Below are 11206 nucleotides of genomic sequence, written 5' to 3' on the forward strand. Positions count from 1 at the left end.
ATCGCGAGACACGGTTGAGCGAACAACTTCCGGGTTGCTGAAGCCGCGAAGCTCCACAGCGACGCCGCAGGTGAACCGCGGTATGACAGGTCAGGTTTTACAAAAACTGCATGTAATACAGCGCTGACATCAGCTGTTTATACACAATAATAACTGTAACATGAGTCTGTCCTGCCTGCAGTAACTTCAAAATGAACTGAGCCAGTCTGGTTCCTCAGGGCTGAAACAATCTTAAAGACAACAATAATGATCCCTGACAGACTACAACAGATAAAAACGATGACACAACATATTCCAGGAAAATACCACATTTACAAACATAACATGACTTAAGCTGCAACTGACTATTATTTTCATTTTCAATTAATCTATCATTTATTTTCAGTTTTTCTCATTTTCTTTTGCACATTTCTCTTTTTTTTTCTCAGCACTGAAGATGTATTTTCCAAAACAGCTCATACGTGCAGCAAAACACTGTAGTAAACCTGCAAAACCTTTATTCATGTTTCAAAATTAAGTTATTGTGCCAATGAGTCATTGCCACCAAAATGACACGTTGCTTTTACATTGTGTAAAACCGTGGTGGTTAAAATGTTAAGATGCTTAGTCAGAATGACAGTGGACTCTGAGTTCCTCGGCTTCTAATTTCCAAACAGTCTTGTCCGTCATGTTTTCACCAACACTGAATGCCTCCTGTACCAGACTATTCAACTGAGAAGAAACATAATCTATTTTGATCACAAAGACAAATACAACAATTGTTTAGATTGTAGACAATTGTACTTAGTCATTTGCCTAAATGTGCTAAAACATTTGCAAATGATAACAAAGAATGAGAAATAGTATTTTTGTTGTATATAAGTAACAAAATGTTGTGAGGAATTTCATGAGAATTGAGTCGAAGCAACTGAGAAAAACTGTAAATTGTTAATTGTCTATAAAATGTCCTAAAATTGTGATAAATGCCTTTTACAAGTTCCAGAGTTCAAGGTGACGTCTACAAATATCTTGTTTTGTCTGACCAGCAAAAACTAAAGATTTTCAGTTTTCTGTCATCGAAGACGAAGAAAACCAGGAGTTAAATTTTTGGGGGGGGGCAGAGTCTTGTTAAATGGGGACATATATACGCAGTATAATGTACTCAGATAGAGATATAAAAAGTGTCAGTAGTTGTGTCAACTTTACAATAAGTCAATGATTCCCAACCAGGGGGTCGGGACCCCTGTAAGGGGTCGCTGGATTAATCTAAGGGGTCATGAGATGTCAGGACTGAAAAGGATACAGAATAAAACATATTTCCAGCACACAAAATAGTATAAAAAACTTTTTTTTCAAGCCTTTCTGCAAATTTTGCTTTATTTTTTTTGTCAATCACTGTCAATAACTGGAAGACGATGCAACATGTGACGAGACGTCCCAGGTAGACTTTGCTTTATTTTAAAGTCGTGATGAAATGAAAACACTTTTAGATCACATTCCCGGTCATAATGTGAACATATTTAACAATATGTGCCAAAAAAATACAAAAAAAACATTTCTTTGTATTCTTGCATCATATTCTAAGCATGATTTCTTCCTGTAAAACAAAATATAAGGCTGGAACCAACTGATTTCAACCAATAATATCACGACATCCACCCATCAAACAACTTTTAGCAGCACAGAGTGAAGATTCATTACGACACGTCCACTTATCAACATTCAAATCAAAATCCTCCCAATGTTACGTCCCGCCTGTCTGTCCTGTTTCACTCGGAAATACGTCACAATACGGAAATTAGATGTTCTCGAAATGCTGTTTCATCTGGACTTTAAGGGGTCAGAGGCCAAAAAAGTTTGGAACCACTGCTACAATATTCAACAAATATATTAAATGGAATTGATATGATTATTAGATTGTAGTCATTTTAAATGTGACTCTAAGACTCTAAGCCTTTGACTCTACAACTTTATAATGAAGCATAACCTCAAAGAGTCATTTGATGACAAGTTTCGGGTCTGAGAATGAACATAATTTACTTCAGAGTGACAGTTCACAACATTTTGGTTAAATGTTTCCTGTGGTGGAAACTGAATTAAAATGTCTCGGTCAGACAGAATCATAATGTTTAGGTGTAACGGTGGAAGTCTGGGTTTGCTCTGCGGAAGCTGAGTCGCTGTTTGGATTTGTAAGCAGATCCGCTCGTCGTTTCCTCTCAGGATGACGGATTGGTGGTCAGGATCTCTGCAGCTTCTGAAGCAGCCAGAAACAGCGGTTCTGGCTGAAACCTGAAAACGTAGTAGATTCCAAAGAATGAAAATCCATCTCAGACTCTGAATTTATGGCTCTGTGTGCTGTCACATGATGCGACAACAGAAGAAGAACTCTGTCAGGTTTTTAGCAGCCAAAATCTACATTCACAAGTCACAAGTTTTCTGTTTAATTATTTGATTGTTCATGTAAGTTTTGGCCAGATGAAGCCCAGGAAGTTAACTGCTCTTTGAAGTTATGCTTCATAATAAACATGTAGAGTCAAAGGCCGTTTATTAGAGTCACATTTAAAATGACTACAATCTAATCATTTCATATCAGTTCTATTTAATATGTTTATTGAATATTGTTCCAGTGGTTCTAAACTTTTTTGGCCTGTGACTTCTTAAAAAGTGGACGTATCATAATGAATCTTCGCTCTGTGCCGCTAAAAGTTGTTTGATGGGTGGATGTCGTGATATTATTGGTTGAAATCGGTTGGTTCGAGCCTACGTGAGCACATGTTATATTTTGTTTTACAGGAAGAAATCAAGCTTGGAATTTGATGCATTTTTTTCGCACATATTGTTAAAAATGTTCACATTATGACCGGGGATGTGATCTAAAAGTGTTAAAAAGGCATGTTTCATTTCATCTCAACTTTAAAATAAAGCAAAGTCTACCTGGGACGTCTCGTCACATGTTGCATCGTCTACCAGTTAAACAATAGAGGACTTATTGTGTTTCATTTGAATAACTTTAACCCTCCTGTTGTCCTCCTGTTGAGCATGCAGCTTTTGTCCTCCCGGGTCAATTTTGACTCCCTATAAATTTTAATAAAACACCCCAAAATTCAGTGAAAGTAGTGATTATTACTTTTACTTGCAAAGTGTGTGGTATGGAACCATCCATGTGATTTTCAGGCAATTAGATGAGAGAAATCCATATTTCTGATATTTAAAAAAAACGGGTCAAATTTGACCCGAGGACAACAGGAGGGTTAAGAGTCTTCCAGAGATAAAATACAGTAATTCACAAAAAAATAAAGCAAAAATTGGAGAAATGCTTGAAAAAAAAAACTTTTTTGTGTGTTGGAAATATGTTTGGACATATAATAAAGAGACCTACAGTTATAATCCTGTAATCCATAACATCATCTGTATATGGAAACAGATGTTCAAATAATAAAACCTCTTTTCACTCGTCTATAGTAGGATCTGCTGTAGATGAGAATAATTCAGTAGGAGGCTTGTATGTTCATAGTTTCAAGCAGTGACATGAAACTGCACTGTTGTTAAATGTAAATTGCACCAAATGTGCTTGAAAAAGTAACTAAATGTACACAGATTACATAATAATCATGGATCCAGCACCTGATCTGGTTGTTGTTTTTTGATGTGCAAATGTCTTCTTCTCTTCTTTAACATCAGCTCTCTGTTTACAAAGTAAAGAACCAATAACGAGAAGCTCTGTGGTGAGATGAGACCACCCCGACGTACGCTCAGACGGTTTGCAGGGGTCGTTCCTGCACCAGTAAAGATGAGTCGAGCACAAAAGGCAAGTGTGCCGGCAGACGTGTCACAAAAGAGCAGGGGAATGCTAAGAGCACCCCTGGGTGATGCAATAAATGCCTTGAAGCCATTGTTTGGAAGATAATAGTCGTGTTCTCTCCTCCTCTTTCCTCCAGCAGTGGAGACACATCTGTGACGACGGGATGGTGGGAGGAAGTTATGAATACGTAAAGGAATTCATTAAACTTTTTTCTTTGCATGTTTCTTAATAATATAACAGTCACCACATAATTATATTTTAATAGATGATTGATTGTTTCCTTCTCTTCACTAGTAGACTTCTGAAACATAAACATAACAACAAAAAGTATCACACATTACCTGTTTAATCTGTTTCTTTTTTCCATATTTTCAGTTGTATTCAGTGGATTTTGTCCTTTATTGTTTGTCTCATGTCATTTTTTCCATCAATTATTGATACGATGAGCATCTCAGGTTGGCTAACTTCCCTTTATACTCACTTGCAGGACTGGGTTTAATGCATAATTGTCAATTTAGGATATTTGCTTTTCTATAACCTTTAGTTACAGTAATATGTTGCTGTATGTAACATAAATTGAATAATATTTCATCTAACATATTTCATTTAATAAATTAAGAACATATATGCATATTTAGCCCTGAATCATTTGTAACATTGTGTTTATTAGGAAGCAACAAAGTTGTTAGTTGCTCAGTAAAGAGTTAATCTTTCAAAAATATTCACAAGATAAACACTGTGTGATTGGGGAGATTATTGTAATGACTTAAGTGTGTCAGAGTTTTATGAAGCAGGTCGAGCCTGAAATATTTTGGTTTACAAATGATTAACGAGAGGAATGATTGTTTGATTCTGACAAAAGAAAAAGAAGGAAAGATTTACTGTTGAAGTCGTCTTTATCAGAACCAGAATCAGAGACAGGTTTACTGCCAAGTAGGAAGTTTCCTTGGTGTTGTGGTGCATAACAATCAAAATATACACAAAAATCAAGGAAATAGAAATTTACAATAAAAATATAAAGGGTTTAGTTTTTCCTGATCTGAATCATATAGAGGATGTCGTATGTTGTACAGATGATGAAGCTCTTTGAGGCAAATTTGTGATTTGTGAGATAAAATTAACCTGTTTTTACTTTCATTTAGCTCAAAGGTTATGATTATATATGGTTTATTTGTCATTTATTCTTTTTTAAGTCGATTTTACTTGATGCTCAAGTCTGAATATCTGCTAATGTAAATGTAAAGTCTCCGTCCACTCAAAGACGTGTTTGTACAGAATGATTCATCAGCTGAAGGAGGAAAAGTTTTTCACCTTAAATCTCAGTTTAACACGTGAACCTACGAGCAGGATTTGTGACGTCACAACTAGTCTGGAGCCAATCGTGGTCCAGTATTCAACCTACACAAGTGTGATGTAGAAACTTGAAACAATGAGCCACACCGACTGAAAACATGACGCTGTTATTAGTCTTTAAAGCCGTTTCTAAACAAACTAACATGACTAAACTCTTCATGGCGAAGGAACATGTCACCCAGTGCAGCGATGTGACTCACTGATGTGTTTTCAATAGTTTTTGGACAACAACGGAGGACTAAGATATATCAGACTTTAGATACACACACAATACTTGTCGGATCAGTTCATTGTTGGTTTGGATCCAAACAATAATACAAATAAGAAAAATATTCTCTCTCTTATCCCACCTGCTCCAACTTACAGTATCTCTCCTCATCATTTCTTCATCTGAATCGATGCGTTTCTTCTCGTCCTGTCACACAAAGCCGCCGGGTCAGCGAGGGTCAAACCTACCGGTGACATCTGCTAATTGTCCTGATGGGCCGGCCGCTCCTGTCTTTTCAATACCAGTTGCTCTGTAGGTGTCTGTAGCTGGGAGCAAACCAGCAGCTGCCACCTTCATGACTCACCTCCACAGGATCATTTACCCCATCACCCCCCCCCCCCCCCCCCCCCCCCCCGACTCTGAAACCCTCCCTCCCTTTGTGAGGAACGGTCACTCTGGGTATTAGGAGACTATAACTGATAATGTGGATTTAAAGATTCGACTGTTACGGGTCTTTTAATGTTAATGAAGCTAAAACTGTGGATGCAGCCAGTTAAACATGAACACATGCAGAGTTATTTTTAGTCTGGAGAATAACAAGATGTGCATTTTGTACATGTAAGATGTATTCCTTGTTACAGAAAACATTTCAATTCTCTATAAAGCTCAAAATAATCCTTGTTAATGCTCTAAATCATCTCTCTGGCTTTTACTATTTGTACAGTTTTTACTTCGTCTTGTTTCCTTAAAAACATCCAGTTTCTTTATATAGTTTTAAGGTTGGAAAATGTATTTTAATCAACTTTGTCTGATAGTTTCGTACGTGTTCTGTATTAGCTGTTACAGCATTTTAATTGAAGCTTTATGATGTTAACGCTGAGTGAAATAATCAAAACATCTTTTTATGGCTGCACCAGTCCTCCAAAATGAAATGTTCTTGATGTCTTGTGGAACATTTTATACACTTTAACCCCCAAAATTGACATATTTGTTATCTTTGGGATCTACAGTAGAATTTAATAAAGTTCTGAGGTTTGGAATAAACTTTGGTTGACAGTAAGGTCACAGTTTGCATGATGAAATGGTTCATCAGGGAGGAAAAACATCAAATATCTCTTTTTGCTTTAGCTGTTTGTCTTTTCTTTCTTTTCTTTTTGTCAATCACTTCAGTGTATACTTCAAAAACAAGATAAATGAGGAGGAAAAAGGAGAAGGGAGAAGAAAAAATCTTATAATACCTGCCCTCTTCTTAAATAATAACATACATTGTTGAGATGGATGGATGGATGAATGGATGGATGGATGGATGGAAGGATGGATGGATAATGGATAGATGGATGGACGGATAGAAGGATGGATGATGGATGGAAGGATGGAAGGATGGATGAATGGATGGAAGGATGGATGGATGGATGGAAGGATGGATAGAAGGATGGAAGGATGGAAGGATGGATGGATAATGGATTGATGGATGGATGGATAGAAGGATGGATGGATGGATGGAAGGATGGATGGATAATGGATTGATGGATGGACGGATAGAAGGATGGATGATGGATGGAAGGATGGAAGGATGGATGGATAATGGATTGATGGATGGATGGATAGAAGGATGGATGATGGATGGATAGATGGATGGAAGGATGGATGGATGGACGGATGGATGGATGGAAGGATGGATGGATGGATGCACGGATGGAAGGATGGATGGAAGGATGGATGGATGGATAGATGGATCCACCTGCATGAATATAAACACTCCACAGTCACATAAAGACAATAAATTGTTGTTTTTCTTTATGTTTGGTTCTAATATAACCAAAACTTTAGTGTTGAACTCTGGATAAGAGCTCAAATGCATAAATCATCATTTTCATTAAGGATTACTCTGTCAGTTGTTAATCTGTTCTTGTGAATGTATGCCGTTACCAAAGCTCAGGGTGACTCTTTAAACTGTTTGTTTTGTCAGTTAAACATTCATAAAACCAAAGATATTCAGTTTTTAATCTTAATAACAGAAAAAATGAAAATGTGTGAAGCTGGAACCAGAGAATATTTAATATTTTTGCTAGATAAATTACTCAAATAATTAAGTAACAAACTTCACTTTTCCATCCATCAATGAATTGATTAGTCCAGTCATTGTTTCAGCAGTGATTCACTGAAGAGGTTATATGTAAAATTATTAACCTTTTATCTGATTTTTCCTTCAGTGTGTCTCCGCCAGCAGAGTTGAGCTGCTGCAGTGATCAGATGGTCAACAGCTCTCATAAAGTTGTAAGTGGGCTTCTAATTAAACCAAAGCTCACTCAACATGACAAACGGCGCTATGGAAACCGGCACACAGGAGACAAAAAGGCGCAGACTTTCCCTTTGATGAGTCCATCAATTAGCATCACAACCGGCGTTCACGTGTCCTACCAGCGTAAAATCTCACATTTGCAAATAATGACAAGCTAAAGCACAATAAGAAACACGGAGGATAAGAAAGGGGGCACATTTTAACCAGATGCCCAGCAATAAATAACAGGCTCGATGCCCCCCAGCTGAGAGCGCATCATTTACATTTTTGGGGGGTCCCACGGGACCGGAGCGTGTCCGCACAGGAAGCACAGAGGCTGCTGATTGTTCCTGAAAGACGCATCGCTTCGTTAGGGTCACTTTTTGAATGAAATGTAAATGTGGCGGCGTGTGCAGGAGCCGCATATATAAACCCCCAGAGGAGCGCAGGCAGGGACACTGATACCTGCGTCCTGATCGGCCCCACAGCGAGCTGACATGCAGCCAGTTGCAGCCAAACTACCGCTTATCCACAGAACACCGTTTTCTGTGGAGGATATTCTGGACCCCACAAAATTTACAAGAAAGATAATAAGTGTAGATGATGCAGCAGCTGCAGGTAAGAATCAAACTGTTTCAAGCTTAAAAAACAACCTGTTTGTGTAGCTGCTAGTCAAATCCTGCTCTCAAATGCAAATTTGAGTTATTTGTGTTTGTTGTAGAGTATTAAACAGATATTTCATCACGTTTCAGAGGGAAATTTTGTACTTTTTACTCCACTTATTTAGTTTTTACATACAAAATGATGCATTTTATAGATTATACTGTCCAAATATAAAGTAATTTAGTTGCAGCATGACCTGCTACAACATTAAAGCTGTAATATTCAGCCTGATAATGTAACACTGACTGCTGTATAATCATCTATATCACCTTTAGGTGCAGGACTTTTACATGTGTGGAGTATTTTTTATAGATTTAGCTTTTCTCAGCTGTTAATTTACTTGTATGAGTTTATGAATTGATTCATTCATGACTTTGTTTTTCTTTTAGGAGCTTCTACTGTCAGAGATGAACTCAGAGAGAAGCAGCATCCTCCTCCAGCAGGTGGAAGCCAGGAGGAGACAGCTTCATGTCCGGAGAAGCGTCAGGGGTCAAAGGGCAAAAGCAGACGGATCCGCACCGCCTTCTCCTTGGAGCAGCTGCAGATGCTGGAGCACAGCTTCCAGAGGTGCCACTACCTGTCGGTGCTGGAGCGGCACGCCATCGCCTCGGCCCTCAGCCTCTCAGAGACTCAGGTCAAGATCTGGTTTCAGAACAGACGCACCAAGTGGAAGAAGGAGCGGCAGCTGGGGAGGGAGGCGGAGGAGGCGCAGCACCAGCAGCAGCGCGGCTTCGCATCACATCCTGCAGTCTGCTCGTCTCTGACCTACAGTCCTCTTTACTGCCAGCAGCGCACGCCACTCCAGCTGTTTGCACCTCTGCCTCTGGTGCCTTTTCACCATTATTACACATGATGCACTGAGAACATTACGGACCGACATGTACTGAAGCAAACCTATTATTAACACTTACAGGAGAGCTGTTAATGTGCCAAACAGGACTGAGTTTAAATAATGAAAATGGATAAAAATGCTAAATATTTTCTAATGTAATTATGCTATAACTTATTTTGATAAACATTTTTATTGAAAATCTTCTTGTTTGTTCTTTGCTGCTTAAAATATATTGAGAGTGAGTCTGTTTGACCTTCACACAATGCCACGTTGAATATTTAACACTTTTTAAAATCAGAACACAAACATGTGTATGAATCTCTACACAAACACATCTTTCAATATTTATTCCTAAACTGTGATTTTCCATTTGTGGCCTTGTGGTGGAAAATCTTCAGATGAGCCAATAACTCTTCAAGTCTCCCACAAGATATGTGTTCCAAAAAAAAAAAATCAAGAAGATCCAAACTCAAAGAAACACACTGAAACAGGCAGAGTTCAATGTAAAAGCATCAACTGCAATACAAGTAAAGCGAGGCTTCATCCATGGATGAAAAACCTAATGCAAGATCACAAAACATCGTCTTATATACTCTTCATAACTCCTCCTAGTGAGGGCTCCTCCTCATTTCACCAAATCTCAGGGTTTTCTTCCATTGTCGCTAAGTCTCATCTCTCCATCACTTCCAGTAAAACTAATCCCACAATGACATCGTTCGTGACCTTGAACACTTTGGCAACAGTCCAAATATGATTCGATTTAAAAACAATGGAGTCTCACACCTCTCTGCAACTGAAAACAAAAAGAAAGCAGACGGCCTTTATTAATCAAAAGTTACAGGCAAATCATTCAAATATCGTACGTGCTCATCGGCCGGTAATCAAATATCGTGATCGCTGACCCGTCCGTGACTCTAAATGACATCACTCTGTACGCTGCCCCCGTGCTGACACCGACCAGACTGTTTACACAAGGAAATTATTCTTCCACAGCCTTGAGATAACATTGTGCAGTTACAGCTTCATGCTCAATCATGGGGATGTATTATGATGTAAAATTATGACTTTGGTCAATGTTTTTGCTTTAATAGTCATAAGAAATAATAGACACACGTTCATGTTATGATCTAATGAGGTGAAAGGAACCTGACAGGGTTCTTCCTGCTGATAGGGCAACGTTGGCTGTTTGGTGAACAGAAAACACACCTTCTTGATCCAGGTAGAACATATTGGATATCAGTATTTTGTCAAGTGTAAGCTGGGATACGGTGCAAGTGGGAGATAATAACATGTAGGCATATAAATACAGGTGTATTGTATTTCTTATTCTTTTTATTTCTCCTGCAAAGACGTGGTGCAGAAAATGTGTCAGTTTTATGACTAAAAAGCAGCTGATTCCAGAGGTTTCACTCAGGATGAGAAACTAGAAAATGAAGACTGAGGGTCACACAAGACTCAGAGTCTACAGACATGTTAGCAGTTCTGTGAAGCACAGCAGCTAAATGCTAACATTCAGCATTGTTACGACCTCTAATGTCTAGAGGGAACACAAGGAGTAACATAATCAGGTGACCAAAAATCCTTTGTAAAAATGGTAAGAAAAAGGCCACTAAAACAATAGCAAAGTATAACAGGGAGAACCATTTATTAACAATAAGGATTATTAACAGATAAACTGACTGATATAGTAAAAAAAAGGAAGCAACTTAGGTGTCAGGGTCTCCAAGGCCAAAACAACAAACAAAATCCCACTAACTAGAAAAGAAAAGTCTCACTTGGGCTACAGAATGGAAAAAAAAGACAATGCTACGCTCCCTGGCTAGGGAACGGAGAGCAAAATAAAGAAGGCAGAGAACCCCTACAAGGCTTCCTGAAAATCATCTACAAGTTACATAGAGCTATATCAAAATGCTGACAGCAACACAGAGTATGAACAGCAAAAACTCAACACCACCAGCCCAACCAGCAGCCCAGTGGCAAAACAGGCAGAAGCACTGGTTCAGGGGGGGGTTGATATACAGCTCCACTGACGATCAGACGCAGTTCAGGTGCGGGCAATCCAAGCAGGCAGAAAGCTCTCTCCAAAAA

At 38.6% G+C, this 11206-nt stretch overlaps 1 protein-coding gene across 1 annotated transcript; it reads left to right on the forward strand.

Annotated features, from left to right (window-relative positions):
* The first annotated feature begins 7510 nt into the window (after positions 1 to 7510).
* Positions 7511 to 9246, forward strand: pnx (posterior neuron-specific homeobox). The gene is made up of 2 exons (XM_044333034.1): positions 7511 to 8241; positions 8676 to 9246. Exons 1-2 carry the CDS (start codon positions 8121 to 8123, stop codon positions 9137 to 9139), a joined length of 585 nt encoding a protein of 194 aa, XP_044188969.1. The 5' UTR covers positions 7511 to 8120; the 3' UTR covers positions 9140 to 9246.
* Positions 9247 to 11206: the final 1960 nt, after the last annotated feature.

The sequence above is a fragment of the Thunnus albacares genome, chromosome 18, assembly GCF_914725855.1.
Source record: "Thunnus albacares chromosome 18, fThuAlb1.1, whole genome shotgun sequence".
NCBI classification, from domain to species: domain Eukaryota; kingdom Metazoa; phylum Chordata; class Actinopteri; order Scombriformes; family Scombridae; genus Thunnus; species Thunnus albacares.

What these genes read in the sequence shown, in the direction of transcription:
- pnx (XM_044333034.1), top strand. Translation starts at nt 8,121, where the DNA reads ATGCAGCCAGTTGCAGCCAAACTACCGCTTATCCACAGAACACCGTTT. An exon ending in AGATGATGCAGCAGCTGCAG is followed by an intron (nt 8,242 to 8,675) that starts GTAAGAATCAAA and finishes TTTTTCTTTTAG; the next exon opens with GAGCTTCTACTGTCAGAGAT.